The 26,429-nt window shown below is 38.7% G+C and overlaps 1 protein-coding gene across 1 annotated transcript in view; it reads left to right on the top strand.

Annotated features, from left to right (window-relative positions):
- The window catches only part of NELL2 (neural EGFL like 2), a 457,184-nt gene that overhangs the window by 414,663 nt on the left and 16,092 nt on the right, over positions 1-26,429 (top strand). Inside the window, exons 16-18 of the mRNA XM_056117742.1 lie at positions 6,499-6,639; positions 23,868-24,061; positions 25,441-25,617. Of these exons, the coding sequence (XP_055973717.1) occupies positions 6,499-6,639; positions 23,868-24,061; positions 25,441-25,617 (512 nt within the window). The remainder of the gene's footprint in view (positions 1-6,498; positions 6,640-23,867; positions 24,062-25,440; positions 25,618-26,429) is intronic.

Below are 26,429 nucleotides of genomic sequence, written 5' to 3'. Positions count from 1 at the left end.
TGAATCTTACGAAGACAATGTTTATGAGAAACAGCCTTGTTCCTGACGCCCCATTCGCTCTCAATGGAATGTCCATCTCCGAATGCAACAGCTATGTGTACCTAGGTCGAGAGGTCAACATGACAAATGACCTGGCACCCGAGCTGCGCAGGAGGAAGAGAGCGGCTTGGAACGCCTTCAAGAACGTCGAAGAAATAGCTATGAGGACAAAGAACCTCCGGCTCCGGGCACATCTCTTTGATTCCACTGTTCTTCCTGCATTAACATATGCCTCAGAGATCTGGGCCCTACGCAAACAAGATGAGAACGCTATTAAGGTCTCCCAAAGAAGAATAGAAAGAGCTATGCTTGGAATATCACGTTTCACTCAAATGAGAGAAAGAATCCGGAGTTCTGACATCCGTCGATGATCAAGAATCAGGGACGCTGTCTCATTTGCCAAGGTGTCGAAAATCAGATGGGCTGGTCACGTAATGAGATTTAAAGACGACCGCTGGACTAGAGCTGTTACCGACTGGATTCCACGGGATGTCAAAAGACCGCGTGGCCGCCCACCTTCCAGATGGTCAAACTTCTTTGTCAAGATCATGAATGATTGGTTTGAGGCCCTTCATGTTCCCAGAGTGAACAGATGCCATTGGGCTACACTAGCACGCGACAGGGACAAATGGAGATGTTACTGGCGCCCGCTCAAGCAAATCGACGACTAACGGAAGTTAAGTGATTAAGTGAAATTTTATTCATTATTAATAAAGTATAAATACTCTTAGCAAGTAAAGAATAAGTGAAAACATAAGTAAAAGGAAACATATCTTTCTTAATCTAATAGAGAGAGAGCAATGATAAATGGAATAGGTTAATACCATTCTCAGTGACAAAGTGCTAAGAAATAAGTCTTGTTTTTTAAGGAAGCACCTCTAACACTTCTTGCAAAACTGGCTTCAAAGCTATGAATTCTTCAAGCTGTTGATGCTGACCCATGAAGCTTATGAAAATTCAAGTAATTAGAATAGTTAAGTATTTATTTATTTGAGTTTTGTTTGATTCTGTCTGTGTTTTTGTTATGGCCCACCATTCTCTTCTAGCTCTGGAGAGTCTCATTTGTTAGATCTTCTGTGAACTCTATGGAATCTCATTTGTGTGTAGGTTCCGTTTCTGATTTGGTTGCTTTCAATATTGTATGCCTTTGTCTTTTGTAATCATAATTACAATGTGTCTTAGAACTTTTCTATTAGGGTCTCTTTTCACTGGCACCCGTCAGACCTCTTAAATCTGGGTTCCTATACTCAACTGTGGAAAATTATTATTTATGATTTGTTCAACTGAGGGTTCTTTATTTTCCTTTCTGGTTCTTCAAGGACACTGATGAGTCATAGTTTGTTCCTCTGTAACTCATTCTATAGTTCTCTGGTGTCTGTTCATTTCTTTTCAGATCTTTTCTGTCTTCTGTTGTTTTTAAGAGGTTTCCTGCTTCTCATCTTGGAGTTTAATGATATTTTTCTCAACTGCTGTCATTCTGCTCTCAAGCCTTCTGTTGAGTCATATATATATATATATATATTCAACATACCATACTTCTCGTTTCTGCCACTTATATTTGTAGATATTTCATGAAAAAGCAGTCTTGTCACAAAAAATAACTTTTTATGAAAAGACAAAAATGTAGGTAAAAAGTTATAGTTGTCTCATGAATAAAAGGAAGCTCTCATACTTTCTTGTTCTTTGATTATTTCCTCTGCAATCATTTCTTTGAAATCATTAAACAACTGTAATGTAATCACTAAATTTATTTTCTTAGACTTTACAGAACTGATTGGTAAATATGGAGCCAACTATATTAGCCACTGTAAAGTAGTGTGTTGTCTCCATTTTTATCATGTTTTATTTATTCAGGTACACCATCTGAATATTTAGTCCCTTTTGAGCTAATTTTGTGCATGGTGTGAAATAATGGTTCAATTTTATTCTGTGCAAAAGATCCTCCAAATTTTTCAACATCATTTGTTGAAAAGATTTTTCCTTCTCTCTTATATTTTGGGTCCATTGTTGGAAATAAATTGTACATATATGTGAGCTTTTGTCTCTGGCAAGGATGTCTCCCTTTATTCTAATATCATGTTATTTTTGTTACTAGTACTTTTTATTATAGTTTAAATTTTGAAAACGTGAAGCTTCCCATCTATTTCTTTGACTATACAAGTTTCATGGTTCAATGAAAACCTCAGTATTTGTCATACAACTTAAAGACTGTCATTGACATAGTGGAATTACATTGAATTTATGAAATAACTTATGTAAGAGTGCCATTTTAACAATATTTACTCTTCGAATCTATGAGTAGAAATTTTCAATTTCCTTATGTCTTTTATTTAACAGTGACTTATAGTTTTAAATATATGTCTTAAACTTCTTTTCTTAGTTTGATTCATAGGTACCTGATTTTTCATTTTTGAAATAATGAATGGGATTTTAAATTTTTGTTTGTTTTGGGTCCACATCTCACAGTACAGGTTACTCACTCCTGTGTCTAAGCTTAGGGATCACTCCTGGCAGTACTCAGTGGACCATATAGTGTATTAGAGATCAGACCCAGGTTAGATACACACAATACAAGTGTCTCACTTGCTGTACTGGCTCCTTGAAAAATAAAAAATTAAATAAAACACTTTTTCTAGTTCACTGTATATAGAAATGTAATGAGTTTTTGAATAATACTTTCTTAGTCTTCCACTATACTGTATCTAATAGTTTTCTTGGGAATGGCCCTTAGGGCTTTCTATGTATGTTACCATGTCACCTGGAAAAATGATACTTAAATTCTTTACTGATTTGGGGTACTTTAATGTATTTTTGTCTTGTTTTCTTTTTCGTTCACACCTGGTGGTACTCATTGGCTACTCCAGGCTCTGGGGTTCCTCCTGTAAGTGCCTGGGATACCATACAGTTTCAGAAAATGAACTCAGGTTTCTTGTATATGGAATGTGCTCCCAATGCATTAAACTGTTTCTCAAGTTGAAGTTGTAGGCTAAGTAGTAAAGCACATGCCTTGCATGTTCGCGACTCTGGGTTTATTTTCTGGAACCACCAAAACAAAACACACAAAAACTAAGCTTTATATTTCTTTTTTCAGTAACCAAAAACTTCCCTAATCTGAGGAGGGGTCCTGAGAACTGATGCAGAACTTTAAAAGAGTGGCAGACAAAATAAACCTAAACAAAATAACACCAAGACATATCATAAATAAACAGGGGTAAAAACTAAGGGAGAGAGACCTCTTAGAACAGCATGAGAGAATCAAAGCCCCAAATTTAATGTAAACAACATTAGATTCACATCAGAATTTTACAATGCAACATTACAAATAAGAAGAGAATGGAATATTAGAAGTACTTAATGAGAAGAACCTGTAACCAATAATTCTATACTAGGCAAAGTTTTCACTCATAATTTAGTGAATGATTAAAGCATCCTCAAATAAAGACTAAGGTCATTTTCTTTATCTAAACTTGCACTGCAAGAAATCATGAATGGCAAATGACAAAACAAAAATTTTCATAGAAAAATAGCAAAAAATTCCTTCGTAACAATGTAGCACTGTAGCACTGTCCTCCCTTTGTTCATCTGTTCGCTCCAGCAGGCACCAGTAACATTTCACAACAAATTGCCAGACTTGTTGTTACTGTTTTTTGGCGTATTGAATACGTCAAGGGAAGCTTGCCAGGTTTTGCATGCAGGTGAGATGCTCTTGGTAGATTGCCAGGCTCTTTGAGAGGGGCAGAGGAATCGAACCCGGGTTGGCCATGTCAGCCACGTGCAAGGCAAATGCCCTACCCACTGTGCTATTGCTCCAGCCCCCTACATAACAATAACTTCTCTAAATGTCAGTTTAGAACTAAGAACTCCCTCATTAAAAGGCACATTGTGGTTGAATGGATCAGGGAACAAAAATCCAACTTTCTACTTGCTCACAAGAAACATACTTATCCCTGCATGATAAATACAGATTCAAAGTGAAAAGTTGAAAGATATTCATGCAAATACTAGATGGAATAGAAGTCGTAACAGCCATACATATATTAAGCTAAGTAGTGTTCAAACTAAATAAAGTAGCATTAGATGGGATTAAAAAACTTGCTGGTGAAAAGATCAGTAGATCAAAAAGACGACTTATCCATATATATGTAGCAAATGAAGTTCAAGAAACAACATTTAATATAGTTGGCCGGGAGATACATCAACAGCAATACAGTAGTATTGGGAAACTTTAATTCTCAACTCTAGTCATTAAACAGGCCACTCCAACAGAAAATTAGTAAAAAATAAGAGCTCAAAATGAGGAAATGAGTTAGCACTAGTAGAAATAAATAGACCCCTCCACCTCCCTACACATGCTGAATTCTTCTCCAGTTCATATGGATTTTTCTTCAGGATTGTACATTTGCTGGGCCACAATTCAGTGTTCATAAATTCATATTGAGAATAACTTTTTGACCACAATGCCATTAAGGTTGGAATTAACTATGAAAAGAAAGCCAGGAAAATCTCTGACCTATGTAAAATAAACAGCATACTGTTAAGTAGCCATTGGGTCAAAAAGAAAACCAAAAATAAAGTTTACGCATAATGAACGATAATAAAGAGACAAACTATCAGAACCTTCCAGACATAGCAAAAGTAATAATACAGGAGACATGTATAAAAACGCAGGAATACATCATGAAATAGGAAAAATCTCAATAAATAACCTAAGTTTTGAAAAGCTGGAAAAAGTACAGCAAATAGATTCCAAAGAAAGTAAAAGGGAGGAAATAATAAAAATCAAAGTATAAATCAATCATGCAGAAATTAAGAAAATAATACAAAGGATACATTAAACCAGGAGCTATTTCCTGAAAGAATGAATAAGATTGACAAACCCTTTGCTAGACTCATGAAGAAAAAAAAGAGTAAAACCTGTTACTGAGCAGCTGAGGAAAAGGAAGGGGAAAGGAAGAGATTGACTAGAAGTGATAAAACAATAGTGGAGTGTCAGGGGCACTTTGGTGGTGGTGAAGATGCAGTAACTTTGTACTTCAAAATAATAAACATTAGTACTATTGGGGGGGCTGGAGCAAGATAGCACAGTGGGTAGGGCGTTTGCCTTGTGCACGACTCACCTGAGTTCGATTCCTCTGCCCCTCTCGGAGAGCCCAGCAAGCTACTGAGAGTATCCCACCACACGGCAGAGCCTGGCAAGCTACCCATGGCGTATACATTATGCCAAAAACAGTAACAAGTCTCACAATGGTGCCCACTGGAGCAAATCGATGAACAATGGGAGGACTGTGCTACAGTGCTATGGTGCTAGTACTATCAGGATAGAGAGATAGCACAGTGCTTAAGAAACTTGCCTTGCACACAGCGGACACCAGTTTAATTCCCAGCATCACATGTGGTCCCCTGAGCACTGCCAGGAGTAACCCCTTGACTGCTGGGGATGACTTAAAAGCAAACAAACAAAACTTTAAAAATGAAAAAATTGAAATCGTCATAAAAAATGTGAACTTGCTTACATAAGCTACCATAAATTATAAATAAGGGACAGAAAAGACAAAAGAGTTGCATAAATTGTATATATTCTCAAAAAATATAACCAAGCTGATGCATGGGTGCTACTATAGATACATTTTTTGGTCAGATTGAGATGGATTGTACCAATAGCAATAAAAACATCTAAGTTCTCAGTGAATAAAAGCTACAAAAGTGAATTTCCTACTCATATTATTTTTCTGGGCTGGAGCGATAGCACAGCGGGTAGGGCGTCTGCCTTGCACGCAGCCAACATGGCCGACCCGAGTTCGATTCCTCCGCCCCTCTCGGAGAGCCCAGCAAGCTACCGAGAGTATCTCGCCCGCACGGCAGAGCCTGGCAAGCTCCCCGTGACTGTATTCGATAGGCCAAACACAGTAACAACAAGGTCTCCAATGGAGACGTTACTGGGCCTGCTCGAGCAAATCGATGATCAACGGGAGGGCCTTTACTTTACTTTTACTTATTATTTTTCTATCCTAAGTAAAATAGAACTGTGTCCCCTTGTATATAACATAGGCTCTCAGGTTGGTCTTCTAAATCTCCGAAAACTGCTATTCCTGAAAGTAGGGAAAAGGCATACGTGAATCACACTACATCTTAAAGGTTTGTCTAGAAGTTAGATCTATTATTCTATAACAGACTTAAAGAACTAATATCATACTTATCTTAGTAATTATCCAAAAGAGTGAGAAATATTTCATGAACATTATTATCAAAGGTATACAAATTTCTGTACAAATAACATTACATCCATTCTGTAGAGCTCTTGACAGCCAAATGGGTCTTAATTTATATTTTCTGTTTGGAGGTTTTGCTAATAACAACAACAACAACAAATCTTAGACATTTTACAGGATACATCTGTTTATTTGAGGAATAAAAGTAAAAAAATGGTAACTTTCTATTATTGTTTCCTCTACCATACAGATATCGATGAATGCTCGGATGGATTTGTTCAGTGTGATAGCCGTGCTAATTGCATTAACCTCCCAGGATGGTACCACTGTGAGTGTAGAGATGGCTACCATGACAATGGGATGTTTTCATTAAGTGGAGAATCCTGCGAAGGTCAGTATAAAAAAGAACTAGAGTTTCAGAATCCCTTATACTTGAAATGTGTACAGTAATATGTAAATAGACAGTTATTAGTAATTTTTGTGCAGTCTATTCATACAAAATTGACTTGAAATATTAAAAACATTTTGTTTCATAACTACCATAGTTTGTTTTTAGATAACTAAAATTCTCAAATATATTAAAAATTTCTCTATAACACACAATTTTGACTGAAGTTTTAAAAAATAAATAAGCCCAGATTATCAGGTATAATTTTGTCAACAAACATCTGACCCTCTCAAAAGATTTTAAAAATATATGAAAAAGGAAACTAAGATTTTTAGAACAAAGACATGTGCTTCTGGACACTTGGATTATACCCTTTCCACTCTTACCGTGGCCAGGCTCTGGATGGAAGGTCTAGGACCTGGGATCCAGATTGCTCCTTCTCACTGAGCCCAGATCCTAATTCATGGAGCTTCATTGTCTGACATCAACTAATTCTCTGAAAGCAAAATCACACAGATGCATTATATTATTACTGAACACACTTCATATTGAAGCTAGTGGATACAAGAAACATAGTTCACTAACCTTATACAGTCACATATCTTTGCTAGCTAAACAGAGTTACTAGTTCAAAACACCCTGTAATACCCAAAGAGTACTATATGGTAAAGGAATATTCTGAACAGAGGATTGTCAGTAACCATCTGGTGTGAACAACTAAACATATCAGTTCTTAAGTAACTGGGAATCTAAACCTCCAATATTAACCCACTGTCACTGTCACTGTCCTCCCGTTGTTCATCGATTTGCTCGAGCAGGCCCAGTAACGTCTCCATTGGGACAATTGTTACTGTGCTTGGCATATCGAATATGTCATTGGTAGCTTGCCAGGCTTTGTCATGCAGGCGAGATCCTCTTGGTAGCTTGCCGGACTCCCTGAGAGGGGTGGAGGAATCGAACTCGGGTCAGACATGTTGGCTGCGTGCAAGGTGAACGGCCTACCCACTGTGCTATCGCTCCAGCCCATTTTAACTCACACGGAATCCAAAGGATAATGGGGAAACTAAGGAACCCAACTACTGTGTCAGACAGAGATAGAAACCAAGGCAAATCCCCAAATCTATTAAAACTCTCAAGCTTGAACAATGGAGACTTGAAATCAGCACTCACTATGTTGGCCATTGAAACGAAGCATTCACTGAGCAGTGAAATTAAGTAATCACTAGATGAGAAATTCTACAAACTCAAAGAAGAACTGTTACAGAGGATGAAAGATTCCATAGAAAGTGAACTGAATGATCTAAAAAACACAATAGAAAGCCGTAGTAGCAGAATTTCAAAGTTAGGGAACCATATAGATGAACTTGAAGACAAAATACAAGCCAGCATTGATAGGGAACTGGCAAAGAAAAGACAAGCGCTAGAGTGGAAGAGAATGTAGAGTACTTAATGACTGACAGCAATAACATCTCCAAATGGTAGGAATATCAGAGAGAGAGGAAAATGGGAAAAGAGAAGAACAAGTGGTAGGACAGATCATGGCTGAGAACTTCCCCACTTTCTGGAGAGAAGCTGATGTACAGATTAAGAGATCTAAAGATTATAAAGCAAAATAAACCCAAACAGACCAACGCCAAGACAGATAGTAATCAAACTGGCAAAATCCAAAGAGAGAGACATTTTAAAGCATCTAGAAAGAAGAGAAACTTTAAATACAAGGGAAACAACATAAGGATTATGACAGATTTCTCATATGAAATGGCACAGGAAAGAAAGGAATGCAAGGAATATTCAAATTACTCACTGCAAAACAAAAAAAACCCTTTCAACCTAGAATGCAGTACCTTGCAAAGCTCTCATTTTATGAAAGGGAAGAATAAAAACATTCTTAGACAAATAAAAACTGTCATTATTTGCTATAACTAAACAGTCCTGAGTGAAATACTGAAAAACCATGTACGTAAATCAAACAGCCAATTGTAAAAGTAACAACCCCACACGGTAAAATGACAATGCAGCCCTTTTTATCAGTCATTTCTCTGAGTGTCAATAGACTGAACTCTCCCATCAAAAGACACAGGTGGTGGACTGGATCAGGAAACAAAACTCATCCATTTCTGCTTACAGGAAACACATCTAAAATCACAGGATAGATACAGGCTCATAGTGAAAGGATCAAAAGCAATCACACAAGCCAACAGTAAGACTTGGGTGACAGATGCCCAGGCTCCCAGAGTGCTTTGCCAGCAGCTGCAGCATGTTGAAACTTGAGCACAGAGTTCATCTGGGATTTTATAAAGGAATGGATTATCTTACCAAGGATTGAAACTTAACGTTTGCAAGTAACCAGTTAGTCTGAGATCTTTACCTTGTACTTCTGAGAATTTCAGAGTGACTGCATCTAGCTTGGCAGAGAAAGTAGAAGCCATAGACGTCAATGGATAGTAGAAGTCAATCAAAAGGCAAATCAAGCTGTGATTTTTCTCTGCTCTCATAGACTACTTTTCCTATGTTCCAAGTTTTGAGACCTCAACTTGACTTTCAGTTATATATAAAAGTATTTCAGTTATACTTGCAATATAAACTGATGAGCAATTATTCAAATCTTATACAGAAATTAATTAAAACTAAAATGCATCTCATTTCAAGCTTCACCCCTTTACTTTCCACTTCCACTATAGGGTAACCTATGTTGAATTCTGCTTGGTGTTCTTGAATACCTATTTCTGTGCATCTGAATGGAAATGGAAAAAGAACACATACCTCTGCTGATTACTTTATTTTACTTTGTAACTGTATTCTGTCCTTTAAATTTATGAAAATAAATCTGAAGAGGGCTGAATTATCTATTGATAATTATAAATTACCCTAGAAACATAGCAGCTAAAACCCACAATATTATCTCCCTGTGCACTGCTTAGCTAGGTGCCTCTGGCCAAGGTTTCTCACGAGGTTATGATTTCGTCTTGAAGATTTACTAAGCGCAGAACTGTGGAGAATGTGAATCTGTTTCCAAGATCACTCATGTGACCATGACTATGGGTAGGCCTTATTTCCTTAGACAAGGATGGGGAACCTCCAATCTGTTGGCATTATAAGGCACAGGAATCATAGAATCTGGCCCGGGTTGTGATGGAACAGACATGTATGCTTCTCATAGGCTGCCTGCAACCCATCTGCTGTATTAAATGGCCTACAAATGATGTTATAAAAATCCAAATGGACCTTTACAGGAAAAGGTTCACCACGCCTACCGTAATAATGAACTTCTCCATAGGGATGCCTCAACACTTGGATACTGGATGATCCAGGAATCTAGCTCAACTGTATTTAGAGCATTTCTATTTCATTGATTCTAGAAACTCCAAATAACTTAATCTCCGATGTGACTTTACATCACTTCTTACTATCCTTGACTCTCTCGAACCAGTCTCAGTCTCCAAAAGTACCAATTCCTCAGCTTAAAACGTTATCTCTATAATCCTAATTTAGGCCTTTCTGTAGCTATAGATTTGTATATGTAGTTGTTTGTTAGTGTCTCAACTTGTATTTTTTATAGATAAATCGAACAATATGATAAAAATAGAGCTCTTTATTTGCTACCTGTATCTTACAGGACTCCGAGCCAGGCTGTGGGGCAGGTGAGAACCCTCATTGCCCCAAAGGACCCAGCCCCGGCAGCCTATCTCCACTACCCAACCACCGCCACACTCCAGGCCACTTTCCGGACACATTATAAGACCCTTCCTACCCATTTTCCACTATTATTACACCATATCTGATGGGGTTCATTTAGTAGGCAACAAATAATAATAGAGAAAATATATAAATGTATGTCTCTCAAAGAGCCCATCAAACTACTGAGGGTATCCCACCCACACAGGCAGTGCCTAGCAAGCTCCCCATAGCATATTTGATATGTCAAATACAGTAATGACAACAGGTCTCATTCCCCTGACCCTAAAAGAGCCTTCAATCCTTAGGAAAAGATGAGTAAGAAGAGGCTGCTAAAATCTCAGGGCTGGGAGGAATAGAGATGTTACTGGCGCCTCTTCAAGTAAGTCAACAATTAACAGGATGACAGTGATGATGATGATGATGATGATGATGATGATGATGATGATGATGATTATTATATCCTACAGGCATCCTAACACTTGCCCATACCAACATCTTAGAGTCATTGCTTGTTTGATTGTTTGGTTTTCTTTATCTCACACTTCACATCTACTACATCAAGTCTCATAATATCACTGTTTAATATTTATTTTCAGCCTGGCGAGATAGCACAGCGGGTAGGGCATTTGCCTTGCATGAAGTCGGCCCAAGTTAGATTCCCAGCATCCCATTTGGTCCCCTGAGCACTGCCAGGAGTAATTCCTGAGTACAGAGCCAGGAGTAACTTCTGTGCATCATCGGGTGTGACCGAAAAAGCAAACAACAACAACAAAAAAGATTTATTTTCAGTCTAGCCACTGTCACCATGTGTACTGCTATCAAATTGCCCCTAATTATTTTACCAATTTGCCTAGATCACAGTTGCTTAAAGTGGGTATTTCTGCCTCTGAGGATGATGGAATGATTTGCCACCACCAACACACACCACAGGAGTTTCCTCAGGTGAAATTGTCAGGGACTTTCTATTTGTTCACTTAAAGGAGGTAGATTTCCAGGGAGACAATGGTTGATTTATTTTCTAAAAATGGGGCCTTTAGGCCGAATAAGTACAGGAACAACTACAGCACTCTTCAAATTGCTTTTCTTATTTCTATATTTGACTCCCTTACTTTATTTTGTTCTGTTTTCTTATAACATCAGAATGATCCTTCTAAAACTGAAGTCATAGTATGTTACTCCTCTGCTTAAACTCCTAGAACCTTTCTGTCCTCAGAGTAAAATTCAAATACTAAGGACTTACAAGGGTCCAGCTGAGAGAGGTATTTGGTTTTCTTGTATTTCAAATCTATATCCTTTCCTATTGTATTTCAAACGCCTTTTCTTTTTTTTCTTTTTTTTCTTTTCTTTTCTATGCTTTTCTTTTCTTTTCTTTTCTTTTTGGGTCACAATGATTCTGTGATGCTCAGTGATGCTCAGGGGTTACTCCTGGTTCTGCACTCAGGAATTACTCCTGGCAGTGTTTGAGAGACCATATGGGATGCTGGGAATCAAACCCCGGTGGGCTGCATGCAAGGAAAATGCCCTACTTGCTGTATTACTGCTTATCGCTCCAGTCTCTGTTCTGTTCTTCTCATCTGACTCTAGGTCATTGGGTTCTCTATCTCTTTTTTATTAAAATTTGCTCTAAAATGGATTATTCTGGACTCCCAGTTTAAAATATCATTCCAGGGCCAGAGAGGCAATACAGTGGTTAGGATGTTTGCCTTGCCTGTGCCCTACCTGTGTTTGATCTCCTATACCATAAGTGGTCATGAAGGCACTACCGGGAATGATCCCTGACCACAGAACCAGAAGTAAATCCTGAACACCACTGGGTATCACTCAAACTTCTTCCCACCACAAATAAAAAATAAAATAAAATAGCGTTGTATGCTTAACTTTTCTTCTCATAAAATTCTAAAATTTCAGGGACCGGAGTAATAGGTGCTTGCCTTGCACTCAGCCTACCAGGATCCAAATCTTAGCATCCCATATGCTCCCCCAAGCATCTCTTGAATGCAGGGCCAGGAGTAACCTCTGAGCATTGCCAGGAGTGGCCCAAAAATAAAAAAAAAAAGAAAAATGGAAATTATAAAATTTTCTGAAGTAACTATACATAAAAGGCCCTCCTGTTGATCATCAATTTGCTCGAGCGGGCCCAGTAACGTCTCCATTGGAGACTTTGTTGTTACTATGTCTGGCATATCGAATACTCTCGGTAGCTTGCCGGGCTCTCTGAGAGGGGCGGAGGAATCGAACTCGGGTCGGCCATGTTGGCTGCGTGCAAGGCAGATGCCCTACCCGCTGTACATATTGTTAAATAGATTATTATCTACTATAAAATGTTTCAAGTCATAGAACTAGTTTCTAAAACCCAGAAACTATTGCTTAGCATAAAAAAATTATTAATTTTTTTCAATAAAAATATTAAGATGAGTAAAAGATGAAATAGCTACTAAACTAGCCAACAAACTAGTATGAGAAAAATGAAGAAAGAGAAGAAAACAACTCTACCAATTGTCTCCACAGAAAAGGATTTTCAAAGAAACTCCATAGACATAGAGACAGTAGAAACTTACTAGGAAAAAACCATCTGCTAAGATGATTCTATTTTTTCTTCCAATAGAATTTATAGTAATTATTAGAAAAACCTATTCCCCTTTAAAGCAGTGTTCTCAGTGTTCTTTATAAAAAATTCATATTTTTGAAAAAGAAATAGTTTAATTAAAAATAAAACTTTATTTACTATCATTTCAGTGACTTGTAAATAGTAATATTACTATTTGAAATAATGCAGTGCGAAGATTATGATTATGTCTTGAAAGCTACCATTTTTATTTTTAAAAAGGATTGCATTTTGAAGTGGACAATGCTACTGCAATGGGTTTACAATTACTTTGAAGCATAAAATTTATACCTGAAGATATCAATTACTGGGTACTCTTTGGCTGCAGTATGTAATCTACAATATTGTGCCGATAAGCTGCATTCCCACAAATTGCATACTGTTTTTCTCATCCAGTTATCTCAAAAGCATAGATATTTCATCTGCAGGTAATGTGCCAGAGTACCATTTTGTTTATCCATATCATCATCTCAGCAGTGGTTGAAAGAATTATCTCTCTGAAAATAAAATCAGTATTATTCTTTTCATGTAAGACTATTTCATTTTAATGTCCAAGTTTTCCTTTAAAGCTTAGTATCAAATATTTATGGCTATTATGTCCAAGCCAAATATTTCTAAATTATTATACAAAAATCAAAATAATGACAAAATAAATTACTTTTAAACTCAACAAATTGCACTGTAGCACTGTCCTCCCATTGTTCATCGATTTGCTCAAGCGGGCCCAGTAATGTCTCTCTTGTTAGACTTGTTACTGTGTTTGGCATATCGAATACGTCACGGGTAGCTTGTCGGGCTTTGCCATGAGGGCAAGATATTCTTGGTAGCTTGCTGGGCTCTCCGAGAGGGGAGGTATCGAACATGGCTTGGTAGGGCCGGCCGCGTGCAAGGCAAATGCCCTACCACTTCCAAATATATTCAGAGATACTTTGAAAGACCTTTTATACCTGAAAGGTATAAATTTCAGATGCATGCAGATAGAAAGATGGTGTGATTAATATTCTGAGCTTGTAGAAAACAGAAAAATGAGCAATGAGATACCTGCATGAATGGCAGAATGTGCTGAGTTTCTAAATAGAGAAAATACAAGTTTGAAAATAATAAATACTTGCAAAAATATATGTTTAGTCTGTAAGTGAACAAAAAAGATAACTTCCTGTTTTGGTTCAAGATAGGCTTTTTAGAATATCTATTACTTTAGGAAATTCTGGTATAATTAATTGCCACCTGAGATATAGAGAGTGCAAGGTAAAGGATGTGATTAAGTTTCAGGAAGAAGTTTGAATTGAATTATTTTGATATAATATATCATGAAAGTATATCTTCAAATTTATAATTCAGTCCAGTGATATTTTTGGAACTTTCACCCAGATATACCACTATAGGATTCTACCTGGAATGAATATTTGCCATGTCCTAAGCTAACTCAGATCTTTACTTAGCCCTGACAAACTCCTGTGCTCCCAGCCAAATATAACTTAAAATAATAATAATATTAATAATAATTACTTGATCACTTGACATCCCGTTACTCATCAATTTGCTTGAGCAGGCGCCAGTAATATCTCCATTCGTCCCTGTCATATGCTAATGTAACCCAACGACATCCGCTCATTCTAGGAACACAAAGAGCCTCAAACTGATCGTTCAGGATCTTGATGAAGAAATCTGACCAACTGGTAGGTGGGCGGCCACGTGATCTTTTTGAAGTCCCGTGGAATCCAGTCGGTAATGGCTCTGGGCCAGTGGTCATCTCCAAACCTCATTACGTGTCCAGCCCATCTGATTTTCAATGCCTTGGAAAAGGAGACAGCGACCCTGATTCTTGACCGTCGACAGAAGTCGCCACTCTGGATTCTTTCTCTCATTTGAGTGAAACATGATACTCCAAGCATAGCTCTTTGGGAGACCTGAATAGCGTTCTCAACCTGTTTTCGTAGGGCCCAGGTCTCTGAGGCATATGTTAATGCAGGAAGAACAGTTGAATCGAAGAGATGTGCCCGAAACCGGAAGTTCTTCATCCTCTTAGCTATTTCTTCGACGTTCTTGAAGGCATTTTAAGCCACTCTCTTCCTCCTGCACAACTCAGGTGCCAAGTCATTCGTCATGTTGACTTCTCGACCTAGGTACACATAACTGTTGCATTCCGAGATGTTCGTCTCATTGAGAGTGAATGGAACGTCAGGAACAAGACTGTTTCTCCTAAACATTTTCTTTGTGAGATTCAGCTGTAGTCTGACGTTTCCACATTCATGGTCGAAATCGGCCAGCATTTGTGCCAGTTGGCTGATGTTTGATGTTATAAGAATGATGTCATCAGCGAAGCAGAGGTGGTGTATTTGCCGCCTGTCTATCTTCACTCCCGTTCCTTCCCATTCCAGTTGTCACATGACGTTCTCGAGGGTGTCACTGAAGAGTTTTGGTGAAATGGTATGACCCTGCCGAACCCCTCTCTTGACTTCAATGATCATCTCCCTGTAGAATGATGAAATCCTGGTAGTGAATCCACAATACAGCTCACGGAGGATCCTGATGTACTGAGTTTGAATGCCCTGTTTGGCTAAGGCTTCGATGACCACTTCAGTTTCAACAGAATCAAAGGTCTTCTTTAAATCAATGAATGTTAGACAGAGTGACATCTTAAACTCCCGACAGACCTCAATGAGCTTGGTTATCGTGTGATATGGTCGATCATGCTGAATCCTTTTCAGAAACCAGCTTGATTGCACGGTTGTCCTTCATCTAGTATTCTGCCACTCCTATTCAGGATGACTCGAGTGTAGATGACAGACAACAGGCAGATCGGGTGATAGTTGCCAATGTCGTGGATGTCTTCCTTCTTGTACAGTAGTTTTCTATTGGAACAGAACTTTGCATTTAGACAGGTAGCGTGTGAAGAACCAGTTTCTCGATGCGTACTGATTTATTGATGAGTACTGATGGCAGGTTCTTCAGGTGTTCAGGTCTGACCTTGTCTGGGCCGGGTGCTATTCACTTCTTTACTGATAAAATGGCGTGTTGGATTTTGGAAGGGAGAACTTTGGGAATGACATATCCATCCTGCGGAATTTGGTATGTTGGTAGGTGTATGTGGCTATCAAAGAGATTCGAGTAGAAATCATGGATAATCTTCTCCATTGCCCTTCTGGAAAATGTGAGAGATCCTTCAGGACGTCGGAGTGCATTCATCTTGGTTTTGTAGTTGACAAAGGACAGGTGGGTGTTGCAAATGCTTTTCCCAGCTTCTGCCACATCTGCCAGCACTGTTGCTCTTCTCTCTTTGAGGTCTTCCTATATCGCTTCTCTGCACTTCTTTGTGAGCTCGGACGTTCACTTGTGGTTGCCTGAGGTTTGCAACAAGCCACGCTGGCAAATGAGCTCAAGAGTTTTCGAAGACAGGCGTCCTTTTGTGGCTATGTCTCTCTTGGTGTTATTAGCACAATCATGGAGGTGCTGAACCAGTCAATCGTATTCCTCATCAATGTTGTCAAGACTGCATCTTCCCATGTTGCCGCAATAGTGTCAAAGAGCTCCCAGTTGGTGGTCGTTCTGGGAGTTCTCTTCTTAAACTTTGCAGCCCTTTCTTCCTGCTCTGTGAAGTAGAATTTTTCACGAAGGAGATGGTTGCCCAATCCCCTTTGGAATTTTGGGACAAGAGCAAAATCAGTCAGGCAATACCTTCGATTGAATATGATGTAGTCAGTTTCATTGTGGAACCGTCCACCAGGAGACTCCCATGTCCAATGTTTAGATTCGGCCTTCTGGAATTGTGAGTTACCATGGATGGTCTTGGTCGACATGATGCACTCAGACAGTCTCTCACCCTGTTCGTTCCATTCTAGGCCATGGGTCCCTTTGTGGAGTTTTTCAGCTGATCTTCTCGTTCCTATCTTGGCATGAAAATCACCAAGAATGATCTTGTAGAAGGTGTGGTCTTCTTTATAGAACTTCTCCAGCTCCATGTAGAACTTCTCAATTTCTCCTTCATCATAACTGGATGTTGATGCGTAGACAACAAAGGTAGAAACTGCCAGCAGTGAGCCACATCTATTCAAGTATAATCATTCGATTCAGGTTGTTAGACATTCGAATGAATCAATATTTATGGCCAATTTCATGTTGACAAGGACACTGACACCACCAACACCTCTTTTGTCACATGTTCCGAGGAACAGTTCTTCCTCAGTGTCGAACATGGCGTGATGTGATTGATGCCTTCTCGTCTCGGTCAAACAATGATGTCGTACTTGATCTTTCATGCTTGCACCATCAGGTCCTCGATGGATGCATCTGATGCCATTGTACGTGCATTGAAAGAACAGACCGTCATTTTTGTCTTTCTTCGTTGTGGCAGCCTAGTTCAGCCCTGTGATTTTATCAGCCTCTCCTTCCTCATCCTTCCTAACGGTGCCATATTGGTGGCTCTTTCAAGTCAGGGGATGAGACCCATTATATTTACTACCTCCACTACCTGGCAACCAAGACACTCCAGGACGCTTTCCGGACACTCAGGCTAAGACTCATGTATGAGTGAAGCCCCACAGAGTGAGGAAAGCGGAACTCTGTGACCTCGGACTCCAGTCTCAACGGACACGGAAACAGAGATCCTCTGCCTGCTCCCAGCAGCCTGGCCGACCTCCATTACCTCCACTACTTCCACTACCTGGCCACCAACACACGTCAGGGCACTTTCCAGATACTCAGGCCAAGACTCATGCACAAGTGAATCCCCACAGAGCGAGGAAAACAGAATTCTGTGACCTCGGACTCCAGGCTCAACGGACCCGGGAACAGAGATCCTCTGCCTGCTCCCAGCAAAGTGGTCATGCAACACATCATAAAACACTTAATACAAAATTGCCACACCATGTTTGATTGCGTTTGAAATATGGTTTGAACCATGAGAACACCTCCACGGACAATTAGAGGCCACCATAAAAGCCTCTATCCCTCTCGGAGAGCCTGGCATGCTACCGAGTGTTCCACCCACACGGCAGAGCCTGGCAAGTTATCCGTTGTTCCACCCACATGGAAGAGCCTGGCAAGTTATCCATGGTGTATTTGATATGCCAAAACCAGTAAATAACAATAATAATAATAATAATAATGACTACCCTTAGCAGTATTTGGCAGTATCTTACTTGTTAATGTGGGCCTGACTGTTCTTTGGCTTGGCACTAAGGTCTTGGTGCTCAGCAGTGTTAGGGTAGGAATCATCATAGCCATACCTGGAAATGCTCCAAAGTCATTCTTGTATTAGACAACACAGAATTCAAGTTAAGACTGTTTCTAAACCACCCTGTGTTTGGATAAATCTTATTTAAATGCCAAACCTGACAATGTATAGGCAGGAGAAAGATCCAAAAACTGCTACCAAAGTGATAGGAAGCAGAAAGAAGATTGATCAGAGAGATGAAATGAGCTTTTCCAAGTGTTTCTACTGGACCAGGGAGCTAGCTAAATAGGCAGGATCGCATGCTTTGCATACAGGAACACAGAGACACAGAGTTTGCTTCCTCTGTGCATGACCAGAGCATGGTCAGTTGTGGTCCCAAAAATAGCAAATAAAAAAATTCCTGCTAGGTCAAATTAGATGAAATATCAGTCTTCAATATTGGATTTAAGCATCATTATTTCCACAGTTATTTATTTAGCACCATTTATTATTTAGCACTGGGCTGGAGCAATAGCACAGCGGGTAGGGCGTTTGCCTTGCAAGCAGCAACATGGCCAACCTGAGTTCGATTCCTCCACCCCTCTCGGAGAGCCTGGCAAGCTACTGAGAGTATCTCGCCCGCACAGCAAAGCCTGGCAAGCTTCCTGTGGCGTATTTGATATGCCAAAACAGTAACAATTGTCACAATGGAGACGTTACTGGGCCCGCTCAAGCAAATCGATGAACAATGGGAGGACAATGACAGTGATTATTTAGCACCATTATTTCTACAACTCAAGTTCTTTATATTTTCAAAATTAGAAATTTTTATATACCAGAATGATTTTTTTCTAAAGCAGATTATATACCATCTGGGCATATGCACTTTAAGAATTTTATGTTATCATACATGTATATGTAAAGATGCACCGTTGGGAAAAACAAGTAAGGAGAGGCTGTTAAAATCTCGGGGCCGAGATGAATGGAGACGTTACTGGCACCCACTTGAGCAAATTGATGAACAACAAATGGGATTACAGTGATATAGCGATGTAAAGATGAGTTCCAGGATATGATACTACCATTCAGTTGAGAATAGTCTTTACACTGGAAAACTGGTTGAAGGTAACAAGCTGAAAATGCAAGATGAATTAAAATAATTCAATCCCACTAGTAATAGTAAGTCAAAAGGTCATTTTCCCTTTATAATTATTGGCCTACACATTTCTCCAGTCTGAGGAATAGATGCTTTTCATTACTGGGAACAACTACTCATTCTATTTCTTTATTATGAATGTACATAATCTCAGAGAACATATGCTTTTTGTACCTGGGCATCTCTCTGTCTTCTGTAGTAAATTCAAGGACACTCTGTAAGAGAACAGGAACGTGCAAGGCCAGAGGGCTAGTACAGCGGGCAGTGTGCTTGCCTTGCATGTAGCCAACCTGGGTTCAATCCCGACACCCTGTAATGTCTGGCAAGCCCACCAGGAACGATGTTTGAATGATAACCGGGAGTAACCCCTGAGCACTGCTGGGTGTGAATCAAGAATGAGAAGAATCATACTTTCATGATTTAAAGCATCCATATGAATAAATTCCTTTAGCTTTTGCCTGTGTCAATAATAAAATGCTATCACTGTCAAAAAAAAAAAAGAATGAGAGAGAGAGGGAAAGAGACGGAGAGAGAGACAGAGACAGAAAGGGACAGAGAAAATGAAATGCCTGAAGACAGCACTTATATTTTAAATATTAGGCTAAGTGATTGTAAAATATCCAACTATCGCTGTTAATGCAATAATGTCCATATGTCTTAGGAGTAGATATTTAAAAGGTTGTGTCATAAGAGATTTGTAAAGCTTTTGATCAAGGAGACAGAATAACTGTGGCAAACATTTATCTACTTGTTAATAATTCCAAATTATAGTAAGAGTTTTAATATGAGAGAAATAGTACTCATCAAATATACTTTTAATAATAAATCAAATATAGAGCTATTGTATGAAATTGTATTTCTATAACATTGATACATTTTCTCTAATCTGAGAAGTAAGGGATATATTTAATGAGCATATCTTTAATTTTTCAGGAAAAATCAATGTGTAGATTTCCAGAAAAAGGCTATACATTCCAACTTTTCTCTAAGCCATTTTTTCTGCTGTGATTTAATTCTTTCTTTCTTTGACCTTTACGGAGATGAAACAGATGAAATGGGAAATAACTACCTGCTGCTGCTCATACAATATCTCTGAAATATATTTTGGCTTATGACCTTTAAATCATGGGGATAAATAAAATGAATCACATCTCCTCTAAGAGACCTGCTCTTTGGGTCAAGACATGTTTGCTTTTCATCTATATGAAAATGCTGTAGGCCAGGGTAACCGTGCAATAAGTGAAGGTGTGTAAAGGGTGGACAGCTGTGAATTGAGTCAGGCAGGGGACTTCAAGCACCTGAAGTAGTAAATTTAAGGAAGGGGATTTATCGTGAGAGAAAAGGTAATTGCTGGTGGTGATTTTCCCTTCAGTGGGTGAAATGCAAGATGTTACAAAATGTCTGAACTATAAGGGGAAAAAACCTGCACATAAGACTCAGTGAACTTTGTGTGGGCTAAGTGCCTTTGAGATAGGGATTGAAATTAACTAAAATGTCTTAGAGTTCTATGAGATTTCACCTTGAACTATAAGGAGATTTTTCTCCATATGATTTTTAATATTGAGGATGATTTTCTCAATGAGACACCAAAGGCACTTTTAGAAATATCACCATCAAATTCTTTTTGTTTGATAAACAGTCCTATTCTTTTTTTTTCTTAGACTATTTTTATTGGAGTACTGGCATTTACAGTATTGTTGCTCAGACATCTCATGTAATCATCATTCCAACACCACATCTACTACAAGAAAGTCACCTTTCTTCCATCAGTGTCCCTTTTCCGTGTATGCTCAGTTCTGGTTCCCAAATCCTCAGTTCTGATGGCCTTGACCATTTGCTGTTCCCTTATTATGTTTTTTTTTTCTCATATTTGGGATATCTCTCTTCCTTTTTATTGTGGAGGTGTTGATACCTATTCATATAGGTGAATAGAGCTAAAATCCAGGAATTCCACAAAATTGTAAACTAATGATATATTATAAAAATAAAAAATGAAAAACTTCATCTTTTAAGAGGCATATAATTTTTTAAAATACAATGAATAATTCTTAAAATGACACATTATAAGATTCATATGAAAGAGTTTATACAAATGCAAAATTTTGCAAGTTTGAAGAGTTTAAAATTAAGGGGAAAATCTGAATAGGCCATAGAAATATAAACGTTGTTTTATCCTAAGTAAAGGAATATTGGCTTTATGTTAGAAAATGTTGTGTGGAAGATAGTAAACTTACATGTTTACATTAGTTAGTAAAAGATTATGATAAAAATCTCTGTGGATGTGAAAAAGACACCTAATCAGACATATAACTTTTGATATAAATTAAGTGTTAATTTGTTATTGCAAATATATAAAATCCCTAAGAAGAATAGGAGTAAACAAACATTCTTTTATTTAGCAGGGGCATCGATAAGCACCAGGAGTAAGTGCTATACTCAATGCCAAGTTCCAAGGAGTTTGTGTTTCCTTTTAAAGGCGCTCCTTCAATGTTTCCTGCAAGAGGGGTCTCAGGGCTATAGATTTGCTAAGACTATGTCTTTCTCTGAAGCTTGGTATCATTCTTTCAAATCTGAATGATAAGCTAAATAGAAATCGAGGGTGACTTGTTCAGTTAATTGAATTTTTGTACTATAGCACAGCGGTAGGGCGTTTGCCTTGCATGCAGCCAGCCCGGCCGAGCAGGGGTTCGTTTTCTCCGCCCCTCTCCGAGAGCACGGCAAGCTACAGAGAGTATCTCACTGGCATGGCAAAGCCTGGCAAGCTCCCCCTGATGTATTCGATATGCCAAACACAGTAACAACAAGTCTCAAAATTACTGGGCCTGTTCAAGCAAATAGATGAACAACAGGAGGACAGTGACAGTGACAGTGACCTTTCCACTATCTTCTGGATCATAAAGTCTCATTTGATAAATCTGCTGTAGATCTTGTGGGAGTTTTTGTATCTAAGTTTATTTTTGATCTTGCAACTTTCAGTATTCTGTTTCTGTCTTTGGATTTTGTCATTTTGGGTTCAGAGCATTTTGGAGTTTTTGAGTTTAGTTTCACTGAGACTCTTCAGGCGTCTTGAATATCATTACCTATATTTCTCAACTGAGAGATTCTTTTTGATGATATCTTTAGATGTTTCTTCACTGAATTTGCCTTTCTGGTCTTCAGCGACTCTAATTATTCTTAAATTGTTCCTCTTTAACTTATCCCATAGTTATCTGGTCTGCATTTTTTTTCTACCTTCTGTTGTTATTAGGAGTATTTTTCTCCATGTCATCTTACAGCTCCTTGATTTTCTCTTCAGCTGCTGTCAATCTGCCGCTAAAGCTCCTGTTGGAATTTTTTTTAATAGACCTACCATACTCTTCATTTCTGTTTTTAGCTTTCTCATTTCAGCACTCATGCTTATTTTGCACTTTGCTGACTACCTATGCCATCATTTGTTGAATTCATTAAACATTCCACCATGGGGTCACTAAAGTTGTCTGAGGATTGATTGCTGCTGGTGAGCCTTCTACATTGCTGTTTTTTGTTTGTTTGTTTGTTTGTTTGTTTTTATTAGTGAGACATCATGAGATACAGTTGTAGACTTACAAATTTCTGTGCTTGGGTTTCAGTTATACAATGATCAAATGCCCATCCCTCCACCAGTGCCCATTTCCTACCACCACGTATCCCAGTATCCCTCCCACCCCCCATTCCCCCATCCCACCCTGCCTCTGTGGCAGGGCATTCCCTTTTGTTCTCTCTCTCTTATTGGGTGTTGTGGTTTGCAAAAGAGGCAATGGGTGACAATCATGTTTGGTCTATAGTCTATTTTCAGCATGCTTCTCCCATCCTGGGAGTATCCTCCCAACACCTTTATTTGGTGTTCCCTTCTCTATCTGAGCTCCCTTTTCCCCTAGTATGTGTGGTTGGCCTCCAAGCCATGGAGTAAAGTTCCTGGTACTAATCTCGGCCTTTCTTGGGTGTTTTTGCACATCAATCTTGATGGGCTTTGTGAGTTTGCTGTGCTCCTGCAGTGCTGTGGGTGAATTTTTGTATTGAGTCACCTGGAATTCTCTAAGGAATTAATCTGGGAATCCCTCTTTTCCTTCCATGCCCTCGTCACCAGTTACAGGAAGTATAAATATGAGAAGTGTGATATTTGATGAGAAACTTTCTGGCTAGCTGGGCCAATCTGGAAGTGTGGGTCGTCTGCCCTAACCGAAAGGGAGGGGAAATCTGTCCATCTTGCTACAAAAATGCCTGAACTCTCAGCAAGAAGATGGGTCTACCTGGAGGGCTGGTGCAGCAAACAAAGACTTGGAAGCTGTAGAGCTGAGTCTCTTGAAATCAAAATTCTGAATCCTATTCTTACTCTCAAATAATGTATAGTGTAAAGCATAATAATTTTCAGAGAGCTCTAAAAATTACAAATCTAATCATGTTACCACGTTTGAAATCAAGGATTATAATATGTCTGTGAAATTCTTAAATAATTAACATCAATTTCGTCAGCATATAAAAGGAAGTGCATGTCAGTAGATGAAAAGTAATTTATAGTCAAATGCTTATGTCAAGAGACAGCTTGCTTGATTGCAATAGTTTCAAAGAAACATATTCTAAGTACATTGTCTGACTTTATTTATTTTCTTTTACTGTAGATATCGATGAGTGTGGAACTGGGAGGCATAGCTGTGCCAATGATACTATTTGCTTTAACTTGGATGGTGGATATGATTGCCGATGTCCTCATGGAAAGAACTGCACAGGGGACTGCATCCATGATGGAAAAATTAAGCACAGTGGTCAGATTTGGGTATTGGAAAATGACCGATGTTCTGTATGCTCATGTCAGGTTGGTATGACTAAAATATTTCCCAAGTACAACATGGTCCCCTGAGCACTGCTGAGAACAACCTGAGCACAGAACTGAGAGAAACTCCCAGAGAATGCAAAATGTGGCCCAAAACACCAAAAATAAATAAATATATTTTGACATTCACTTATAATTTTACATATATAATTAGCTCGTTTATTTTTGTTACTGAATAGTATCTCATTGTATGGAAATACTAAAATGTATTTATGTACTCACATATTAGTAATATTTTATTTTGTTTTCTTTTGGAGATATAAGTCCATTTTATCTTAGTTTTCTTAGTTACAGTGTCTTTTTTTGTGATTTTTATACATTTTATATTCAGAAATTAGTTCACAATAATTCATTACAGATAATATTCAAATATCCACCCAATCAACAAGCAACTTCCCACCACAATAAGAGGGAAGTGTGTAAAGGTTGCTGTATTTCATTCTGAGGCCATTTAAGCTAGTATATACAAGAATACAAGCTAGTACATTAAAACCAAACACACATGTGTTACTTGAGGTACATCAGTGGGCTAGAGTATAAGAGGTCTCGTGGCCGCAAATGTGACCCTATGCTCCAGGAAATACTGTATCGCTCTCTTTTGGGAGCTTTATTTTATAGTCTCTGGATCTTAGCCATTGATGACATTACATGGGGCCAGGGGCAGTTTGTGGATGTGACTGCCAAGCTACTGGAAAACTGGGGATCTGAGTGGAGGAGGCTTAGTCCCCATCCAAGATTTTATTTCTAACTATACTAATGTTTCCAAAATTATAGTATCATATGCATATGAAATAAGAATGAACATAAGTACGAAGAAAAAATATATACATAATATGGATTACATTGTGCTTTAGATACATGTTGCATTTTGATAACAAAGATTTAATGAATAATATTAGGTACCGAGGCAACTATTATGAAAATAATTATTAACAGCCTACACAGAAATATGCCTAAAATATTTATTCCATATTTATATATATTCCATAAACAGCAACTTATAAAGCATGTGATTTAATACCAAATATAATCACAACATGACCTTACCCAAAATAAAATGTAATTTTTAATTTACTAAGCACATTCATGTACACCTAATAACTACAGTGGTGTCAGTTTATACTGGTAATTTCTGGAATACTTGTTTTTTGTTAGTCATTTGAGTAGTAATGTATGACAAGGAAATTGAAGTTCCCCACTTGAAATAAGTTCTGTGTGATAGTTACCAAATGGAATTTAAAGGAAATTAATTAGACTGAATAAAAAGTATAAAGAATCCCAATTTTCGAATCTACATCTGAGTTACATAAGTGTGTGTTGTTAGTATATGGAGAAATGCATATCTTTCTCTTCTTCTACAGAACGGATTTGTGATGTGTCGCCGGATGGTCTGTGACTGTGAGAATCCTACCGTGGATCTCTTCTGCTGCCCCGAGTGTGACCCGAGGCTCAGCAGTCAGTGCCTCCATCAAAATGGTGAAACTCTGTACAATAGCGGTGACAACTGGGTCCAGAATTGCCAACAGTGCCGCTGCTTGGTAAGTTTCACTAGGGGAGATGGAAATAGAGGAGATTGTTAGACCCAGAATCTCATCTAGGAAAGCGATCTTGCTCTCCTCACTCCCAGTACTCAGAAGCTAGCCTCATTCTGGGCAGGTGGAAATGGTGAGCCTGTTCAAATGGAAAGATGATGTTATGGAATCGGGACAGGAGAAGAAGGAATCTGAAGTAGATCTCAAAGAATAGGTATGCTTAAAAGACTTCACTAGTTTCCCAGTCCCTTCCAGCTTAAGCTTAGACAACTATGTTTAAAACAAGTACATTCACGAAAAATAAATCATTTATGACCAAGTAGCACTTTTGTGAATCCAGTCTACCAACCATGCTCAGGCAACACACACACACAAACACACACTAACACACATATACACACACACACATACTTACACACTCACACACACTCCAATCTCCCCTCCCCCACACACCCCAGTCTTCCCTCCCCCCAAAACAAACAAAAATTTCCTTCTGAGAATTGTTGCTGTCAGTGTTCTGAGGTGTTCTGGGGGTTTTCTCGGGGACTTAGGAAGAGGGAAGATGGAAGTGGTGCTCAGTGGACCAGGGAATGTGGATGGAACATTTTGGGTGTCCATAGAAGGTGTGACAATGCACTCTTGCTAGGGCATAGCAGTGCCAGTGATTACTCAGACCACCATGGACATGCTTAGGTCTCCAGGGACGTGCCTAGCTAAGGGGACCAGGTAGTGCTGAGTATGAAAGTTGGATCAGTTGCAAGCAAGGCATGCACCCGAACCCTGCTACTATCCCCCTGGCCCCTAGTGAACACCTGATT

The sequence above is a fragment of the Sorex fumeus genome, unplaced genomic scaffold (genome assembly GCF_029834395.1).
Source record: "Sorex fumeus unplaced genomic scaffold, SorFum_2.1 ptg000036l, whole genome shotgun sequence".
Taxonomy (NCBI): Eukaryota; Metazoa; Chordata; class Mammalia; order Eulipotyphla; family Soricidae; genus Sorex; species Sorex fumeus.
The sequence above is the reverse complement of the archived record's forward strand: the minus strand, read 5'-3'. Positions and strand labels throughout refer to the sequence as shown.